Source organism: Dermacentor albipictus, chromosome 5, assembly GCF_038994185.2.
Source record: "Dermacentor albipictus isolate Rhodes 1998 colony chromosome 5, USDA_Dalb.pri_finalv2, whole genome shotgun sequence".
In the NCBI taxonomy this organism is placed as follows: domain Eukaryota; kingdom Metazoa; phylum Arthropoda; class Arachnida; order Ixodida; family Ixodidae; genus Dermacentor; species Dermacentor albipictus.
The window spans coordinates 48,761,603-48,783,481 of NC_091825.1; the positions used below are offsets into that span (position 1 = coordinate 48,761,603).

General features: G+C 43.7%; 1 protein-coding gene across 3 annotated transcripts in view; it reads left to right on the forward strand.

Moving 5' to 3' along the window:
* The window catches only part of LOC135899233 (potassium voltage-gated channel subfamily KQT member 1-like), a 307,969-nt gene that overhangs the window by 265,524 nt on the left and 20,566 nt on the right, over positions 1 to 21,879 (forward strand). For 2 of the 3 annotated variants that reach the window (XM_065428502.1, XM_065428504.1), the window contains exon 10: positions 3,541 to 3,657. The exons of the other annotated variant lie outside the window; for it this stretch is intronic. In XM_065428502.1, the coding sequence (XP_065284574.1) occupies positions 3,541 to 3,657 (117 nt within the window). The remainder of the gene's footprint in view (positions 1 to 3,540; positions 3,658 to 21,879) is intronic. 3 annotated transcript variants of the gene reach the window in all.

Below are 21,879 nucleotides of genomic sequence, written 5' to 3' on the forward strand. Positions count from 1 at the left end.
TAGGGACTTTCACAAAATATGTTTTACATGCGATACCGTTGCAGGCTATATACGGGCTGCCTACACTACGTCCGGCCCCATCCAGCGAAATGAGAAGGTATTCCATAGTATGACAAGAAAAAGGACACGAAAGAAAAGTGTAAAGAAAAAAATATTACTTTGCGCCAGAACGTTGTGTGTCTCTCCACTTGGTGCTTTCATACCGATCTTGAGAACACATCGCTTCGAACACATTCAGTTGAACATACAAAATTGAGTTGGTTGGTTTCGGTTCACCATTGCGTAAACTGCAGAGAAGACAGGATTAGCGATGAAGAAAGACAAGGGTTGCTGAATTATCAATGACTTTCTCGTGGTGTAACGGCACGTGCGGGTTTTTGTGCCTACTGTATAGTTTATTTTGTTTATTGAGCCACGTGTAACAATTCAGTGCCTCTGTCGGCAATGTCGCTTCGTCCTGTATGTTTTGTTTACTTATCGTTTCTTCACAAATTGTCCTGCCGCAGACTCACGCAATGGATAACAAAGCTGGCAAAGCGGTTTGCCCGTATTGTCTGGGTAACTGGACAAGTGAAGTTCTTTTTGTTGAAATGAAGTGTCACATGCAGCAAAAAAAATGCTAATGTTCCCCTATGGAGCTTTCATACTTCCTGATATAGTGAACATTAAAACGCATTCTATGAAGAAAAAGAATGAGTTCTCATTCGGCAACACATCGCATAAATTGTATATTGATGCACCCCTGCTTCATGTAAGTGTTCGGAACATTTGTAGTGTGGCCTAATGTTTTTTTTCAGTTCATTAGCCGCACGTTTATACTTCCTGACTACACGTGTGTACTACGAATGGGGAAAGACTGCGACCAGACACAAATTTTGCTTATGTCATAGTTATGTGTTTTACGTGCGCTTTGAACACAATTTGATCGCTCAAGTATAAAGGAAATTATTTTAATTTGCTTGAGACATGCGTATCATGAAGTGTACCATTCACATACAAGAACTACAGACTTTCTACAGGAGCTTAATACAGGCCAAAGTTGCTTATGCATCTGCAGACTCCTGCATGGTACTTGCGTTGCTTCCTAATATGCATTCGCCTCTATATGCATTTTCACTGCATGTTTCTCTACGTGGTCATTGTTGTGGGGTCGTAGGCCAACGTTGCTTATGCTTTTTACAAGCCCGAGTCGTCAGGCTGAAGCCTTGATACATGTATGTGCTCTTTCATCGCTGCCCCTACGCTCTCGTTCTCTAGATTTAAGCTAGTGCGGAGCCTGATTGTGTTGCTAGAGCATGCTTTAATTATGTGTGCTTAAAATTGCGCTCGCATGAATTTTCATGTGATCCTCTCGTCAGTGATATCACACTTCGTATTTTAGGCGTCGAGGTACTGGTAACTTTAAAAAGTGAATTGTTGAAGACTGCGCCCACTGCGCTATGCGCGATTCGGTCGGCCTAGGTGAGTACTGCAGGACTACTGAGCGAATTAAATATAACTTTGCACCAACGAACAAATACTACTGTAATTAAAATGCAAAAATGAACGCTACCAAATACGCTCCAGTTTCATAATATAGTTGCGTGATACCTTCATTGTACGACAGCTCACAAATGAGGCCTACAAGATATATTATCAATGTGCGATCAGTATATGTTATTCGCTCTGTGATCACACACTTACTTAAGACATTGTGAGACGCCGCAGTGCATCTTTTTTCCTATATTTTTGCAACTGCAGAGGTGCGCCATAGTTCAAGCTCATGGAAGCAGGTATTGCAGTTATGGCGTAATTCTAGGAAGAACTGATGTATACGCTGTGCACACCGAACACTAGCATAACCAGCACTGGTTTTGCTCTGTGACAATACTAGGCTGCGTGAAGCTCATGATGCTGGTTTGTATATGTTGCGTTATGACATAATGTCCGCGCTGCAAGGCGTAAAATATTCTCATCGTTATTGAGCTGAATCATTCTCATTTTCGAGTCATATAGAAGCATACGGTTTCGAATACCGAAAATGTTTTTTTCTAGCGCCACATTGAAGGAGTCCATTGAAATGATGTGACCATCTAATTCGACAGACGACAGAATTCTGCACCTTTTGATATGAGAATGTACTGAGGCGATCGGATAATTTATATTTACTGTCTGTTGTAATCATAACGCTGTCATACAGATTTACGTATAATTTTTCTGGAAGTTTATTCTTAGCGATTAAATATGAAGAAAAAAATGTGAGCTGTCCAAACACACCATTGCACAGAGATTACAGGGCCATCAAAAGTAATCTGTAGCTTGTATACTCGTCTTTGCTTAAGGTTGGTTAAAGATATACAAAACGTAAACACCGCCTATTGGGAAACCATCTACTAAACACTTGTAATTTTATTGGGCACATTTTCTCTATTGTGTACAGGTATTGTATTTCATGTAATTCGGCAGCATCTCTGAAGGCTGTGCCGCGTTAATCAATGTATCTTTGCTGCTGGAGACTGCCATGCTTGTGCTGTAACGTACTTATTGCAGCTTATTGCTGTATCTTGCATATTACATTTGTTACACGGACGCTCTCAACAGTACAATGTAGAGCATTGCATGGACTACTTATCATTATTTGTAGTCTTAGTGACACGGGCGTTCGACCTTAAGGTTTCAAATGACACCGAAAACTACTGGCGGATCTGCTTGGAAGACGAACAGTCGTGAGCATGTTGCATCGCTTGGCGCATGATACAGAATAAATGGTACTAGAGAATAAAGATATAACGACAGAGTGTTTTTGCATGCTTTCGTATTTTCCCAAAGCTTCTGTCTTGTGACCATCGTTTCCCAATCAGAATGCGAAAATCACTACTTCCAGAAAGAGTACCATCGAGATGAGATGACTATCTTATATACAAAGAACTCAGCGGCAAATGTGAAGTGCAGATAGGAGAAATCTGGCATACAAGAAAAAAAAAATTACTTTAAAGACATGCCAAAGCATTCTTATTGCTTTTTATTGTAAGATGATGTTGTGAGAATGTACTAATAAACTTGCGGCCAGGTTACCCTAGACTTCCGCGTCATGGTAAACGCGACTGTCGAGATTTGAAGGAATGTCCAAGTAGACAAGCTAACGAAAATGTACTACAGAAAATGACAAGCTCTTGGCCAAATAATGCGAAAGACCGGATGCCTTGTATGCTTACCACCAACAGATACCACTTCCGTTTCCATTGGCCCCCTGGTCGTATGCAAAGGATACAGTGTTGCTGTTGCGCGCAGGCGAGTTGAGATCGTCCGTGTAACGCGGCTTTGTGTGCTTGCCAGCTCTTCAGGTGTCTTGCGGGCGTTTCATTGTGGCATGGCGCCTGCATGCTCGATTTCTTGTGCTCTTGGCACCAATGTGTGTATGCGCTGTTCGAGCGTGCATTCGTCGCGCAACGGGGCAATGACTGTGCTTCGCGCATGCCGATCGTGGTGCTTGCAGAGTGTGTTCATTCAGTGTCGCTGCTGTGGCCTGAGTGCATTTCGTGTTCCCCCTGCTCTGAGCAGATTGCTGCGCCGAAGATGGGACCACTCCTTACGGCCTCTGCGTGTTGCTGCAGAAAGAATTCACCAACCCGCCGTTCCTAGCCCTGTCGCCTGGCTTTAGGTCGGCTCCAGATACAGGTTGGACACAGGCACACTGTTACGGACGCACATTTCACCTACTCGCGCTGTTGAGGTTGCACACGGTCACCAGCTTACACGACGGACGCTGCTCAAGGGTCATGAATTGTTAGGCGCACTTGTCAATGCGTACCTGTAAGGTCCAATGTAGATGTGCGCGTTTAACTTGAATGCTCACGAACAGGTTTATGGCGTTTTTCGCATTTTCCGCAAATGCTGTTAGCCTCCGATTTGGAGTACCGTGTGTCCACGCCGCTTTGGTACAACTCATGGCGCTAAAGAACATAGACATTTTTAAGCAAATTGAAAAAAAAGACATTTAGCTTGTCACCCCTTCTTTTTTACATGTTTCTTGAAATTAAAACAGGAAGTAGGCTGGTGTCCACGAATAATAATTCAGATTTTATTTGTAATTACGTGTACAAGGACAGGAAATTGACCTTCCAGTCGAATAAGGTTATCAGCATTCGACTACCAATGCCCTTCGAACACATGTGTTCAAGGGCACAAATAGAGTGTAGCTAAGCTTGACAGGTGTGGCGGAGCCATGCTTCACAGCAGCCAAACGTACCAGCAATGCAGCCGGGTAATGGTATTTTCGCCTCAGCGTAACAATATCACAAATATAAATGAGGTAACATTGTAATGCTAGCGCGCTCATGGGTTGTAGTGTGTAAGACTTGCTCGGCACTTTCCGCTATCCACATTCGACAACCACCTATCTCAACAATTTCCTATAATAAGATAGTTCATTTATTTTATTTTTTTGCAGATAAAAACAGAAACGTGACTGCATATATGTGTGTAGCGGCCATGATTAGTATGTCTTTGCCCGTGTGTTTTGTTTTTAAGTATACCATATATTTTAATCTCTCGAAACTGTGTCGCGGGTACTCGCATTCGGAATGTACTGTTTTTTTTGTGTGATCTAACCAACAAACTATGCGGCTTCAAGGTAAACAGAATTTTGCACGCCAAACCGTCGCCATAAGCGAGCTCAAAGGCAGCAGACATAATCCGAAATGAGTTGAACAGCCCGCATCTTTCATGGCAGGTTTTGGTCGAACCGCTGAACTTCGCCCTTAGGCAATAGAGCCCCCGCATGTAATATGTGTCAGTGCTTAGTACTTTGCTCTTGGCACTCTGCAACATAAGATTAGCACAGTAGCCACTTAGTAATCTCCCTAGATGCTCAGGCATATGTTCTGCAGCAAGCATAACAAGCTGTGGTGCACTAAGTAGATGTAGAGAAGAATAGACGCCAAACTAAAATGCTAGAAATCACTGTAAGTAGGTTTGTAGTAGTATGTCAGCGCTAAAGGCACTTACTTTGATGTAGCTCTGTTTAGGCACCTGCCAACGTCTCTTAGCGATCAACGCGTGTGGAATAGCATGCGTATATGGCTCACAGAGGGCACTTGTGGTCGTCTGGTTCCTCACAAATATAGTCGCTTGGGATATCAGCTGCAAAGTGTTACGTGAGCTCGACTCGCACGATTGCGCCAAATGTTTTGCCATACATTTGCACCACCAGCACGCTGCATGCACTGCAACCACACTTCCGCTTCAATCTCATCTTCGATTGCATGGTAATGTAAACACAATAGCTTGGCGTTGCCCACCTGCCGCGGGCCAGTAGTGCAAGTAGCATTTGCCTCTTCCAGTAGAAAGGGGAAAAAAGGTAGCTCTGTGGGCATTGCTCAGCGTTTGCTTGTTTTTCTTTCTCACAGTATGCGTAGCCATATGCACGTGAAGAAACCTCAGTGGTACACAACATACTCACAAGGTGCAAAGACTCGCCTGTATTGTAATAGGGACTATAATGAAATACTCTTGGGGCGGAATGTCGCACGCGTTTCTCATCGTATATATAATGTTAGCGTTGCATGAATTTCGCGCAGCTCAGCGCTAGCCTTCTCTCAAATGGTAATTTTGAACCACCACCGCTCTGTATCTGCTACCTGTGTTAGATAATAATGAACCACTTGAGATTCACCATGATACATCAAAGTGAAGGTTGAGAACTTCCCGTTTTCATGGGAGAGTATTTTGATAAGGCTCGCCTGAATACATATTCATACGAAGGCACAGTATTCGAATGATTCAGTGCTGTAGTCATATAGATATGATAGGTAACACTGACAAAAAATTTTGCCGATCAACGAATGTTCAAATCAATGCAGCGCGTGCGATATTACCATCAATGATTGAATTTCAATCGACGCTCGTTTTACGGGTCGAAAGATTGTGCAGCTTTAGCACCACTGCGATCACAGCAACTTGTGTGATTTAACTTCTGCATCGTTATTGTTCTAGAGTTCCCTCGCCGTTGTAGGGGAAAAAACTTTTGACGCTTTTCGATAGACGAGCGTGGTCGTTCTGCCTTGTTAGTGGGACATACTTAGGAAGGTTAAGCGCATGGATGGCGGGGGCGTGAAAGAAGACAAGCATCATTTATTGAAGTTAGTACTTGCGCGTGTCTGCGGTCACGTCCTCCATATTTACGGCCTTAACCGTTTCTAGGCAATACAAGGCTCTTAATTTAATATTGCCTTAGCGTTTTTGGTCTTCTGAAAAAAGAAAAGAAAACGTTACAATTGAATTGAAAAGGGGGTCGCCCAAGAGTTCATAGCTTAGACAATGGCTTTCACTTCATTTAAAACCCCAACGCGGAATGCGTGCTTGCCTCGAAAAACTCAGATAAACGACCAGCGCGAAATTTCACTATAATTATATCCGCACGGTTTCTCACTTTACGTCCTCTCACACTGAAGGTGAACCCTCTTTTTCTTCTAGGAAAACCGTAAAGCATGTCACATTGCAATGATGGCAGTAACAACTGTGCGCCTGAATCAATGCAGCCGTGCCAGTTGCTCGGAATGTCGAGTGTTGCTGCAAGCTATTTCATCAGCGCGCTGTATTGCAAATCACACGTGATTAAATGTCAACGTGTTTCCGTTGAACAAGTTTACGGGACGTCACACGTCATAATCTCAATTTATTTGTATCTAGCACCTGATTATGATGAAGGAACCATGTAGCTGGATGTGACGAAATAGCAAATAGGCTAGAAAAGGTGAAGGACTCTAAAATCTGAGACCATTTGAAACAGGAAGTTTGACTCTGCAAGATTATGATGCACCTGTCGAGGGCTCTGCTTTACCCTGCTAAAGAGGACCTACAATAACTATGCTAGTATTTGGCTGGATTGGGACGAGATCTAAAAAAGAAAGTCAGGGCCATTGATGTGTGAATAATGAAATTTTAATTTTAAGCCAAGCCACTCTAGCACAGGTGATCAGTGTTTATGTTTGCAGGCGGGTTGCTTAGCTTGTCTTGAGTACCACGCTGGTCAGGGCGCTTTACTATCGGATATAGGTGAAATAATCCTTAAGTGAATGATATTTAAGAACGACTGTGTATGTATATTATCTCCGTCAAATAGTGACGTTATCGCCGTCTTCAACTAACTATACTTTTTTACCACTACGCTTTGCATTTGATGTATACCAGTATATTGTACACGTAGACCTAGGCATGAACATTTAAAGGAGTAGCTTTCAAATGCGTTCTATAGCGTGACATGTCAGTCGTAGTGTGACTGTGGCCTCCCGCATAATTAAAATAGCCGTTCCCCTCATGCCCCCGAAAACAATTTGCATATTGGCAATACAGTGGGAGTCTGCCTTTTAATGACGCGAAGGCACCTGCAAAACACCGACTTGCGGGGACAAAATATATCAGCCGTTAGCTGGAAAAAGGAAGAACGCAGTTCACGTCACGAACTTCCATACGCTTGCCCGGATTCGTATCCTAATTCAGTGCTTTTTTTTACGTATTTATTTATTCATTTGAAAATAATGCTGAAACCAGTATGAGCCATAGCAGCGTCGACAAAAGATGAGTTGATGCATAACAACAATCTCTGAAACAGATGGCAGTAGCAAGAAGAAAGGACAAAAAACGCGCACAAAATACAGAGAACAATCAATACCAACAATTATGCTGAAAATGAATGCTTGGAACTTTTCTCTGTCTCTTGTTTCAACTGCGTGTGAATCTAAGTGATTCCCCTTCATTATCCCCCTCGGAAAGAAAGAATATTTAAACAAAATGAAACCATGAAATGAATCTGCTTCCCTCTCGAAGCATAACCTGTTGATAAAAGCACATAGATATATCTGCTACTGTTTACGCGTCCTTCTATAAGTTTAATCATACAGAGTAATCATAATATTTATTCCCCACAGAGGTGGGCATTAGATAGCCTTTGCAACCAATCCCGAAATGCTGCCGTATCGATTAAAATATACGATGTGTTTCAATTGCAGTTGAGATCACGTTAATGAATGAGCTGGTAAGGCTTTCTGAATACTACTAGGCACGTGTAGAAGTATGTAGCACAGAAAAGGGTACAAAGACGTGACTTCTTCGCATTTTGTGCCTTTTTTAAACTGTCTTCGAAGTTCAGAAAATAAAAAAATCGCCCCGTATTTGGAATGTGCTCTTCTGCGTTCTACTTCAGCGGCTCACAATATTCGCTACTTGTTTTTCTTGGTAAAGATAACACCTCGTGCTCTGAGAAAGTTAAATATAGCAAGCATTTGTACCCACTACTCTCTATACTCGAAACAACGCTCACGATGAGCAAGCCTATAGGTGACGCATTCATAACTCTTCCTAATGCGAATGCTTGTAAAGCATCAATTACTGTTTATCTTATGCAACGAGAGGCCACGGTAGATCTGATGCTCGAAGTCCAATATTAAATTGTTTGCGCAGTTATAGATTGCATTTGAGTAGTGCTAAAAATTTTCACAATGCACTGACACAACCTGCGAAACACCTATAGTTAAACTTCTCAAGACTCAATGTTTATTCACTCCCTGCTTTTTTTATTATTTGCAGTTGTTTCAAGCTAGCATTCTATCAGCTCAACGTGTCAAGGAAAATGGCAATTGTTTTTTGGCTATCTTGTCCTCACTTAAGCCGATAGTTTACATTACTTTACTGCGTCATGTAAACAATTTACGTTACGTAGCTATCACATGTTTTCTGTGTTACACGACAATGACTTCTACCCTTTTGTGTTTTCATCAGCGATGGATGAGTAAGGGAAAACGCTTGTTCTGTGAGCAAGCCTTATTTGATTCGAAGCAGCTCTGCAACCCACATGCTTCACGCGATAGGAAGAGATATGGACCGAAGGAACGTGTATCGCGCATTGCGCAAAATTCAATATCGCAGGCATTTGGCACCTTGTCATGCCTGGTACATCGCATTGCCAAAACATTATCCAGTATGCTAGTCAAAGGGATCTGCGTAAGCGATGTTCTGAATCAAATGTAGCAAACGCAGGTTGCCGTATTTGTTGCTATTGTTGCAAACGCAGGTTGCTATTGATTTGCAGCGCCATGTTCTCTGTAATGATATCCAAGTGACTTAGGGGCATAAAGTCGGCGGCACCGGTATCATCTTTGCCGAGATATACCTTGACCCTTGCAGAGAGTGATCTTCTCTCTATGTTTTCACGCCACATTTGCGAACGCGAAATTCCTTGCCTATCTGAGCTGCTCCGTAAGTTGTAATAGGATAAGCAGCATCTTTTCGTGGTCTTCGTTTTCGTGATTTTACATATTGTGAGTTTTTAATTAGCCACAGTTTCCTATGTTAGTACAAGGTGTGAAAGACCCTTATTCGCACTCATCTGTATAGACAATATGCTTAGCAAACTTATTCTCCCTTTGTTAAGTCGGCCCCTGTGTGGCTCAGTGAGCTGCGTGTGTTACATTCCCTCGAACCACTCGACCTTTCCCTGTGATCGCGTTCTGTTTTAACTATGATAGAACCCACATACGGCCACTTTTAATTGCAGTTCTTCACGTCACTTTGGCGCAAGGACGTGGGCAGGCGACAATGTAACAGCGTCCGTCACCTCCCACAAGTTGCAAGTAAATGTTCCATGCGTGATTTTGCTCTTGTTGTACTGATCACACCTTAGAGGATGTGAATAGGGAATCGGCGCACTGTACAAACATGCGTTAGCGGTTTTCCTATCGGCACCAACAAGACTGAATTAGTCCCACAACAATCCGGCCGTAATCCTCACGACCCACTCCAGCACGTGCCAGGTGAATTTGGCCGCAGCGGCACGTATGGCATGCTAGCAGCAAGCTACTGGGCTTGTCGCTTGCGCATGATCTTCAGCTGCTTGTGCCAAAGCACCTTTACATTTCAAGGCAGCTTATGGTGCCTGCAAACTTGTACAACCTAACATTTCCAATATTCGGGAAATCTATTCTGGGAATACGATAGTACAGTGGTCTGAGCTTGTTTGCATTCTCCAAAGCCGCTCCTCAGCAAATGTGCACAAAGAAAGCTTCGTTATACATTGTTCAAATAAAACTGAAGTGATATCTTCGAATACTATTTTTTGTTGTTTAAATAGAGGTCCCGGGCTTCCAAATCATACAAAATATACTGCCGAGCCTCAGATTGCACTAAAATATTTGATATAATGCCTTCCTAAAGCCAGTTTCGACTTCGTATGCCAGGAGGCTACTCTGTCGTGATGTCATGGAGCAGAATGTGGTCGTTTAAGCATTAAAAGACGTAAGCATAAGCGGAGTTGACGCTCGTTCCAACTCGCTTGGTCATCGGCTCTCACAACTAGTAGTAGCATAGGAGGCGGCCGAGTGACAAAACGTCGCAATATCCTGCTCACATGTTAGTACCTTCTGCTTCATGAAGTCATGACACAGTAGAAAGGAAACCGAACCTGACTTTAGTAAAGTATATTAAATTATTGAGGCCACACTGATGTGCTCTAACATGTTTTGGAATGGTTTGAGGTGACCCGGACCTTCATTTAACACGAAAAATGAGGAGTCGAAAATATCATGTCAGTACTCGGAGAAGTTTTTTCCTGCATGATTTCTGCCGCATCGACCTTATTAATGAAACAAGGAAGGCACTCCACTTAAAAGTCTCCAGCGCACGTGGTTACAGTAACGAATACAGTCTTGGAGGCGCCATCTTGTTATCCACTTGCTTGGAATCCAACGCACTTTGCCATGCAAAACCAGCATGAAATGCTCACTCGAAAAGGAGGGAATAAATTGTCTACGTTCCCGCGCTCCTAAAAAGCCGCGTGCCCTGAGTCGCCTACGGTGCACGGTTTGTCATGCCTCCTTGGGGCCTCTGTATTTACTTTTGTAGCAAGATTGGAATACGGTGCGAGGTCAACATGTCCCGCGGCGATGCAGTCGCTATTCAAACTCTTGGGAACACTTTTCTACAAGTAAGCATGCTCGCCAGTCTGTGAAACAAAAAGCCCACTGGATTATGTCGGAATGAAAAAAATAACAGTGTATCACCCTGACACCTCTCAAGGATGGTGTAACCTCTAACGCTACAAAAGAATAGACGTTAAAGAAGTGCTCGTTTTCAGCATGCTCATTAGAAGAGCTCTACTTGCCCTCGTAAAGCTTGCTCTTCGATCAATTCTGTAGAGCCAAACTCTCGGAAACGAGAAAGGGAATGCGTAACAAACCTGCCATTGATGGTCAGCTACGGACAGGTAGTTTTTTAACATGCACAGCTAAGTTCAAAAACGTTCTGTCAATGAGCTTTCTTTTGGTAGTCTTGCTTATTGGACCTCTGTTGCGAGAGTATCGCAGTCGCTAGAGCAGTACCCTCGTTATAAGAACACTAATTAGCAGAATTTATTGGATGTACAGGAACACAAATATTGAACTTACGCTTCCAGAATGAAGTCTTTAACTCATGCCAATAAACATCTTGATAAAACAGTGCATAAAGAAGATTCGCGTCATTGCGTCTTGGCCCCAAACAAAAACAAAAACAAACCACCAGGAGCTGTTTCGGCTGCCAACTGGAACAAGGAAAGGTAACAGGTTCCTTTCTTGAATATTCTTGTTGCAACAAGAGTTTCTGAAGAACATTTGTGATTATACAAATACGCAAGAAACTTAGATAAGGGAAAAGACTGAGCCAGACATGCAATTCAGAAGTAAATGAGTGGAACCTAATTGCTACCAATAAACAGAAGAAGGTGGTCATTACATGAATGAGTAGCAATTCGCAAGAGCCCATTCTGGGTACCTGATGTTATCTAGAACTAGGACACAACGATAAGAGCAGTCGCTCCTCTTATCGGGAGAAAGGTGGGACAAAATACAACATAACGTACAAAGTATTCAAAATTAACCGCGGCTCTCAGAAGATAGTGTGCCTGGACAGCATTTAAAATAGGTATCAATTGACTTTCATGCCAATGGCGAGTGACAAGCACAGTCTATATCCCATCGTCGTGCCAGACACTGTGCATGACGTTTTGCGAGCCATGAAAACAAGAAGTTATAAAGAGTGGCAAATACTCAGAGCCCACGACAGATGAGATGGTTAGATGCAGACAGATATGCCAGCTTAGATAAAATTTTCTCCCAACGTCGAACGGCTGCTCCAGGTTTGCGAATTTCCCAAGTTTGTTCAATAGCGACTGCTTCGAAGAATTTCCGATAATTGAGTGTGTCACAGCCGGACACGGTTGCCTGTCACAAGTGGCGCATTGCCGCTCAATAGGGCAAGACGCACCTTCCTCGTAGTTTTTCCGCAAAACAAGAATATCGGCATTTGTGGCTGCAGGTCAAACCGGTGGATTCAACTACAGATCTCTAACACGGATGGTGCTGAGAGAATGCAAAGTTGTATCGTAGCTAAGGAAGCACGAAACCCCTATCAGTGTTTGCAGTTTTGCCAGTGTACAAGATAAACATCTGCTTAATTTGATTCCTAGCAACTAGAATAGCGTAGATTTCCGAAAAGGATGATTACGCCAACTTGACTGTGTTTTAAGCTTTAATCATCCTGGTTTTATTAGTAATGCAAAACATGAAGAAAACGAAGCAGTTGGGTTGAGCATGGGCTAGTCAAGAGAAGACCCGCTGTACCATTTGCAAAGCACCGATTTCAATGCCGTTCAACAAACAGTACTACTATATAATGGGACGAAACTTAGCAAGCATAAAGCGTTGGCGGTTGTTGTTGTTTTACTTAGGTTTGAAGGTACCAGCAAATGGTATGGTTTTAAACTTTATAACCTATGTCATTATGCAGGATGTTTCACGCAACTTGAACCAAGTATTAAAAGAAGAAGTGGTTAGCGGCAGCTGAATGAAGCCAACGGCATATGGTCGGCCGTCATGTGGCGCTCCTTAGAGTATTTTTTTATATAGCGCCTAATGAGCTCATTAAATAAGATGAATTTTGCAAAAAATTTAACATTCACTTTAAGGCCAAGTGTATTTCGTTGCGTTGTATAGGGAGTTCAGAAACGGCCGGTCATATTTTTTGTGGCAACGTACATGCTGCGTGCGAATTCTGATTTTTTTTTGGGGGGGGGGGGGGGGGGGGCGTTGAAAGAAAGCCCGCGAAATATCAACTAAAACCACATGCCTGCGGTCATGTACTATCGTATTGCAGCGCTCTCAACCGCGTTTCATGTGAAAGAACCATGCTTGCAGACCGTGGCGAAGTAAGCGGCCGCGACTCAATACAACGGCTTCACGGTGCATCCGCATCCATGGCCGTGGCACACTGAAAGGAAGCGCCGTCATCCCTGTTAAGCGATAGGCTCGAGGCACGTTTGAGAACGCTGCCATACTATAGCACACAAGCTCAATCACGCAGTTTTATTTCGTATTTTCCGGGATTTCTTTAAATGTCCCAAAAAATCTCCACGCGGCGTGTACGTTGCCACAAAAAAAAAAAATTGGATCGGGTGTTTGTGAACCGCCTTTACAACGCAATGAAACGCACTTGGTTTTAAAGTGAATAATAATAACGTTACCTTATTCATCTTAGTTTATTAACTAATAAACGGTATACTAAAAAGATACATTAAAGAGCGTCAGATTACGGCAAACAATATGTCGTTGATTTCATTCAGCTGCGGTTAACCATTTGTTTAAAATCCTTGCTTAAAGTTGCAGGAAACACCTTGTACAGATTAGGAGTAATACAAGGGCTAACATACATTTCAGGTTTTCAGGTTGGTGATTGAGATTAGTGTGAACTCTTCAGCAGCTGTGTTTAAACATGCGCGCTTGAACAGTTTCGTTTGGGGAGCCATCCGCGCAAAAACTGCTGCAACGTACTCTCCTGAAATATTTTGCCTTTTTCTCCGAGAACAGGGTCTCATCGCTCCACTACACTTTGCGGAGGCTTTTTTCATAGGCTCGGGAAGCAACAGATGTTTATTGGTAAGCTAAGATGACATACACATCTGCTTCTATCTTCCCCGATAAAGCTCTTGGGTTTGAGATTATGGAAACTGGAACAGGGCCGGATGGCCACAGGTCAATTGGCTCCATAGGTTGGAAACAGCACATTAAGGCATCTAAACCTTAGGATAACCACATGTATGTTGCCTCAGATACTAGCAGCGTACATATATATTTCTAAATATTTTAAAATCCTTTCAAATATCGTATTCTCAATGATAACAGCTCTGTTCATTGGTTAAGTAGCATGAAATATTTAAGAAAATTGAGTTTACGCTACGCTTTGAGTATGAGGTCAGTGATGAGGCTCATACGGTTAATGTGCGGAAAAACTGACGGGCTATGGGCTGTTTCTCAGGAAGTGTTAGAGCGGAAATGCGAATGCCGTACGCGAGAACGCCAATTTCTTGCTGGGTTTGCAGTCAGCTTCAAAACGCGCACTCGCACCTGTTCACAGCTGCACAGCTTCGTTTTTCTGTTTTATCTCGTATCTTCCTTGCATCACCACGGTGCTAGTTGTTTCGCACGAATGATTATTTTCTCTCCCAAATGCACAAGCCGAGAAAGCTTTGCCCTTATGCACGCACAGTCTTAAAGCTATGCACCGACCATCGCCGCAAACTATGTGCGGTGGCCCGCATTGCTCGACCCTCGCGTGAGAGTGCTTCTGCATTAGAATCGCAGAATAGGCAGCCAGCCTAATTTTTAGGCTTCCGCAAGCTGGGGCGTCATGCTTCGTGGCTTTCTTGATTGATATAGTTTTTTTCCGAAATTCATTTTCTGTAAACAATTTTGATGAGTTGCTATCGCGGCCCCTTCGAATAGTGGAACTTTCTACCCGAAGATGAATGTTTGAGGAAAACTACACCCGAAGATTTGAAATACGAGGTATATATATATATATATATATATATATATATATATATATATATATATATATATATATATATATATATATATATATATATATATATATATATATATATATATATATATATATATATATATATATATATATAATTTCGAGATCAAGTGCTATGGGCAGTCTTCCCGGAGGCTATATTGCAAATAAAGCGTATTTGCATTATTCTGTGCATGCACTGCCGTTGACAAAAGACCCTCTCTCCAACTTTGCAGATTGAAATTGAGAAACTTGTGCAAATGATTATTACCGTCTGTGCGATGGGAACGGCAGTAAATAAAGAAACGCGTAGCGCGCCATCTTACTGATATTCATTATCGCAGCCGTAGTACTAAGACAATATAAATCTAGAAATCACTGTGCTGATTATTCATTCACAAGAGGACCTTGATGCTGCACTAACGCACGCATCACCTTGAAACGCTGCAATAATGGTAAAAATTGCCCAACCGCCATATCTTGTTTTCGCTATTCGACACTGGAAAAATTCTAAGTAGCTTAAGGAAGGTCAGGCATCCAAAATATGTTAGTGAGAACTAGCGTGCACGAGTCGTGTCACAAATGCGCTTGCTCCAGAACCCGTGGCTGTGCTCCAATGCTGCAGATTGCGAAAAGGGACTTGTTGACGGGAGCATTTGTCTTCGTCGTGGAGTCTGCGAAACAGGCAACAATTTATTATCATTATTTTTATTGACCCGCACCAAACTGCTGCTGTCGCAATCATGCAGATGCAGTATACAAGCTTTAGTGCATAGTGTACAGCTATAGCCTAGAGTTTTTGCAGTACAGTACAGCAACCCCTATGACAGATTTGAGGACTGCGGAATTCCGGCCTTGTTAGGTGTCCTTAAAGCGAAAGGCATTAAAGTGAAGGGGTGGCGTTTTGAATTCGCCACGAGCTCTTACTGCGACAGAAGAACTCTAAACTGAGTTTGCTGTGTCTGTACGTGCGTGCCTCGTCTTTGTCGGGGCGACTGTCCTACTCATCGTGTTGTCGATATATGGGCTTGGCTTTCGCCATAAGGCGAAAGAGAATGAAACTTGACCCACAACGACCGCCGTCCCACAGCTTTAACCTTATGCCTGGCGTAGCAGAAAAAATCGCGCAACGAGAACTGAGATACACACCACAGAGCGCGCTACGAATGCCTCCGCTTGTATTTCAAACCTGTGACTCTGCAGCAGTATGAAGTCTGGTGCTGCACGAACTAAACGCTCCACTATCGCGCAGTGTGTGTCGCTCGTTAATCTGGGTTTTGCTCCTGACAGTCTATGAGAGTGGCGGCGTCTCAGCATGCACTTCGGAGGCCCACAATGCATTAGCGTAGTGGACGATGGCCCGTGTGCATCGTAAAAGAAGAAGTTGTTCTAGAGAAGATGCAGGTTTCCACTACGAAATCCTGCTGTGGTAATAGTAAATCAACTCAAAAGCAGGCGCGTGCTTTTGCTTTTTATGTCGATGACTTAACCAGGTGAAAGTTTCATTCATTAGGCTACACTAGCTGGCTGCATTGGAAACATTTAGAACCGCGTGGCTGCAGAGGAATGAGCTGATGTTCAACAGCATAACAAGAGCACATGACTTCGTCATTGGAACTCAGCTTCGAGAATCTGTGCAAGAGCACGTTTATCTAGGCCAATTGCGTGAAACTCGGATCAGGAGAAGACCAGAAAAAGAATAACAATGGATTTCGGTGCACAGAGAAGGCATTAATGAATCATGACCGGCTGCTCATCGCTATGCATGGAAAAAAAAATAAGGGGCTTTAATTTCGTTCTATCGGTAGTAACACAAGGGGCAGAAACAAGGAGGTTAACAAAGACGCTTGAAAATTTCAAGGTTACGCAAAGAACGATGGGACGGTAAGAGACAGGCCCTACTCTAATAGACAGGAAGACCTTGGTGTGGTTTAGTGAGCGAACAGGGGTATTCCTATGTTACAATTCTTGAGCGAATACTTTAGTTGAGATTAATAATTAAATATAGGGTTTGGCAGATCCTGCATGTTTTTGTATATAGGGTAGATGACTGTTGTTCTGTGAAAGTTATAAAATATGTGCAAACGGCAGGTAAACGCAGTCGACTGCGGCAGGAAGCTAGGTGGCGGGAGGAATTTTTCATATTTGTAAGCATAGGAAGGCGCCAGCTCACGAAAAATAGGGGTATTGGGAGATGGAACCGAATGGCCTTCATCCTGCAGAAGACATAAAATGGGTTGATGATGACTGCCGGCAGATCACTTTTATTTTAATCCAAACATCCCAACACGTACTTTTAAAGAGTACGTAACTTTCTAGATCGCAGATACGATCTGGAAAGTTAGCCAGGCCATGTTCTGACGTTTCGCAAATTCTTCGTCTGACGTAAATTAAAGGTGCACGATATTTGGTATGTGATGGATCAAGTCGTGAATGAACAAAATTCGCATGGTGGTAGGTTAATACACAAGCGCATAAATTATGCACTTATTTGTCTAAACGTAGAATTTGTGCATTGCGCAAACAGAAAATTTAAAGGGATGGAGTGCACTGTACCCTGCCATCTTTTGTTTGTGTGGATTTGACGTACTGCGCTGCAAAGAAAAAGTTGTCTGTCTACAGCAACTGTTCCTGCGTTGCATGTGTCAAAGATATAATTAGTTTATTAGGCGAAACATAAGGAGTTACATGTGAATGACCTGCTGCAGGAGAATTCAGTTTGCTATGCATGGATCATAACCTCCTTATGCGAGCGTGTATCCTTTCTAAATTTGAACAATGTATTTCTTCCATCTGGAAAACGAGGAATTTCAATTCACAGCCAACTAAAGTTGAGCATGTACTCGACGGCACCAAAGGAATATGTGTTACTATAGAAAAAGTAATTTGCTGCCTATATTTTACACAAAATTAGTTGCCGTAATGTACTGACTACATCAAGCTATTCGAACGGTTGATGAAATGTACGTCTTTGCAACGGATAGCAATGACAGAGTGAGACGCCTTCAGAATATATTTTTTCGTAATGCACTCGATGAAAGCTGGGATAAACTTCAATGGCAAAGTAGAGTATTTACATGCTCCCAGAAACATTCAATTCAGTGCACGTTGGTGAGTCCATCTACTAAACCATCGCAGACTGAAACATACTTGTGAGCTGAAAATGTTTTAAACAAAGACCAAATTTGCAGATTGATAACTTTTCGTTTATCTGTTGGTAATGTGCCAGCATGTGATAAGCTGCAAGTTTAATTAAGGGCAAAGATTAGGACGGACGGACGGACGGACGGACGGACGGACGGACGGACGGACGGACGGACGGACGGACGGACGGACGGACGGACGGACGGACAGACAGACAGACAGACAGACAGACAGACAGACAGACAGACAGACAGACAGACAGACAGACAGACAGACAGACAGACAGACAGTGGACTTTATTTGATCCTGAGGAGCTTCAGCGGAGGCCCCTATCGGGGACCCGCGGAAGCCGCTGGCTGCGTCCAAGTCGGGGCAGGAATACCGTGATGTTCCGCCCTTTCTCGGGCCCTCTGGATTGCCTATAGTTGTGTCTGGAGCGATGGGCTCCGGAGTGCCTCTTCCCAGTCGGCTTCGCTGGATAGAAGGCCGTTAGGTAACGTGGGGCATTGCCAGAGCATGTGCGCTAAGGAAAAATAGATCTCATTACAGTGCGGACAGCTCGAATCGACGTCTGTGTAAATAAGGCTGAGAAAGTCCAGCGAGGGGAATGAGCCCGTCTGGAGCATTCTGAGTGAAACTGACTGAGACCTGTCTAACTTCGGGTGAGGAAGAGGATAGGCCCTTCTGCTAAGCTGATAATGAGATGTTATCTCGTGAAAAGTAAGGAGCGGATCGTTCTGCTGGATTTCATCCTGTCCCCATAAGGCCTCCATGCCGCCGCGGCGCGTTAGATCTTGCGCACGGTCATGGGCAAGCTCGTTGAGGTTAGGTACGTTCTGATGAACGTCCGCACCCATATGGGCGAGGAACCAAGAGATGAAGTGAGTGCCAGGGTTTGTTCTCTTTTCCAGAATGGAGGCAGCCTCTTGGGCTAGGTTACCCGATTCGAAAGCTTTGATGGCCGCTCGTGAGTCGGTGAAAACGTTGGTGCGCGTAGGGTCGGCCATGGCCAGGGCTATGGCGACCTGTTCCGTGACTCCACTCGAAGCAAACCAAACCGACGCCGAGGAGCGCAATTAAAGAAAATTTTTCTTCTCTGGATGCATTCGGTAGAAATGAACACTGCTTATGACCTCTCTATCCGAGACTGTATGCCCGCTATCATATATTGCTGGTGCTGCTGTAATTGAACAGAACTGTTTTTTTTTCTTAACCTAAAAGAAATATTTCCACTTCTGTCTGCCTCGCTGCGCACTTTAGCGGCACCGCTGCGACGTCCGGTCGTGATGTATGTCTGAATATCTATTCAGACAAAGATGTCTGAATACAAATGAGGCCAGTTTGCTTCCACACAGCACCGGAAAAAGTTTAGAGGTCTTGTTTTGCGATTGAAAGCTAGCACATGCTCAGTGACCCAAGTTGGTGTGAAACATATTCATAGAAGGGCGGCACATATTCAGAGACCCGAGTTGGTCAGATGGCTGGTTTTGAACCCGGTCCACTCAGCTACAATGGACCAGAAAGGGAATATGGGCTTACTCGCCGGCGGAGGTTATCCGGTGCGGCGCCTCCACTAACGTCGACAATGTGTGCTTCCCTAATAGCCCGAGCGCCGGCTCTGGCGTAGGCTTTAATTAAAACCCCTTAAACTTCATAAAGTAGTGCCCTGATTTGGATAATCTCGCCTCCTCCTCGCGCGCTCTCGCCGAGGCCGACGCCGCGTCGCTATTGGCCTAATAGCATCACGTGGCCCCTCGCGCCGTGCCTCAGCGCCATTTTTCCTCGAGAAGCGTCTACGAAGCAGACAACAAGGGCCACCCTGCAAGCACCCGTATAGACAGCCTGCTGCTGGCTGGCCTAGTATATGGTTTGGGTCACTGGGTATGTCCTCAAACGGACAACTTCGGCACTGCGTATGTGGTATTGATATGTGCCCATTCTTGGCCAAGACTACAGAATGGATGTGTCAAGTTTGCACAGGGGGCAAGTGGCAATAAATTTAATAAATGGATAGCGCCTCATACTCAACACACCCCTTCGCGTCGAGTGCGACCGCTTGATAGCCATTACAACGAAGTTGCTGCCCGGATACCAGGATTACTGGCGGTTGTTACAGAGTACCAAGTGCGGTGCTGTGGTCACAAGATAAACTACATCGTGGTATTAGTTAGGATTGTGCTTAGCAATGAGATTTTGAATTGGTGTGTCTGGTGATGTGCCCATAAGGCTTTGTAATTCACGGATGCCTGGCGATATTCAACAGGTCACTCAAGAAACCCATCGCTCAGATTGCAGTCACATTCGAAGATGCGTGCCTCAGTTTCTTTTCGGCAGACCGTCTTGCGTTGATCCGAGTCCGCCATTAGTACTGGGCAGAGACATCTCTGAGTACCTTCAACAGGCATACTTCCAATAGTACGAACTTCATCTTCTGCTATACTTAGGGACATAAGCGTTCTCTGTATTGATCTTTGAAAAAACCGTCGCAATTTGTTGGTTCAGCTACACAGTATTTTAGGCCACCTCCGCTCTTACTCAACTTTGGATTAGTTTCAATCTGCAGGTTGCTGAGGCATTCACGGTCGTTCATCCTTCTGTTCTTCCGTGCCGAAACAGGTCCCACAAGGAGGAGGTGGAAAGAAAGAGAGGGGACATGGATGTTAACGAGAAATGCATCTGGCGGGCGGAGATGGGGTTGAGACAGAAACAGTTCCTCCGACCAACGACACTGCCTTCTACGTGTCAGAATTTCCTTATTCGCCCCCACAAATCATCACCACTTCTCGCTTACAATTACAGAATGTTGTATAGATTGCAACTGCGCACCGAATACTAATTAAAAGATCGGGATTGACACCGCATACGTCTTAACTGGAATTTTTCTCGTTTCACTGCATCAGATCCAGCGTTCGGCGTTCTTGTTGCACTTTCGGGAGCACATGCATAAGCAGTGTATTAAAAAATCTCTTAATAACCGGCATACATTCACATTCGCCTGGACATAACCTTGCAATTTATTTTCACAAGCTATAAGCAACGGTCCAACTTTCGTTCACCGATGCCACTACAGAAACGTACTAGAAAGCTAGTATAACGCATGATGACATCATCAAAGGAAGGATTCAATACTCATTTCTAAAGCTCATATTTAGGCCAGAAACGTGAACATTTCACAACGCAGCGCACTTGGCATGCCCCGATGTTTTACTAATTCTTTGGAGACACTGCGAAATATAGCAGATAGCTGCTGTGAAACGTATTCTAGTCCTTGTTTGAGCAATTCCTCGCTAAGGCCGCGATTTATCCACATAGATTGAACTTCGCATGCACATTAAACATAACGTTCACGCCTCTTCTCAGTAACATTGATTTCAATGGCTTTTATAGTTTCTCCAAGACAGGTAGGCTGCATCATACGCTGTTCGTAATGCTCCACAGTACTTGCATACACAACACACTGTCAAGACCACTGGAACTTTGCCTATGCACCATTCATGAACATGATCCGTATGTTTACGAAATATAATCAATGTTCCTCGTTTAGCTAACCGCCAACACCAGGCAACCCTATACGCAGCTTGTGGAACGCGCAAAAATAAACGAAAAACGCGTAATTATCTCCTAACTTTATTTTTAATAGAGAAATCCATCGCCCCTAACATGGCTTCTTGAGCATGTAACTCTTTCGAGCAGAACCTAAGACACTTTTCACAAAGCCCGTAGTTAGCTGATTTTCTTAAAACGTTGCCTTGAGATCACGCAATAAATGATCAGGATTCCCTCGTAATGTCAACTTTGTGTCAAGTTGGGCTCTTTGTGGATATTTGGGAAGGAACTTCCTATGTGGTTCAATAAATGCGTTTGTAGTGGCTT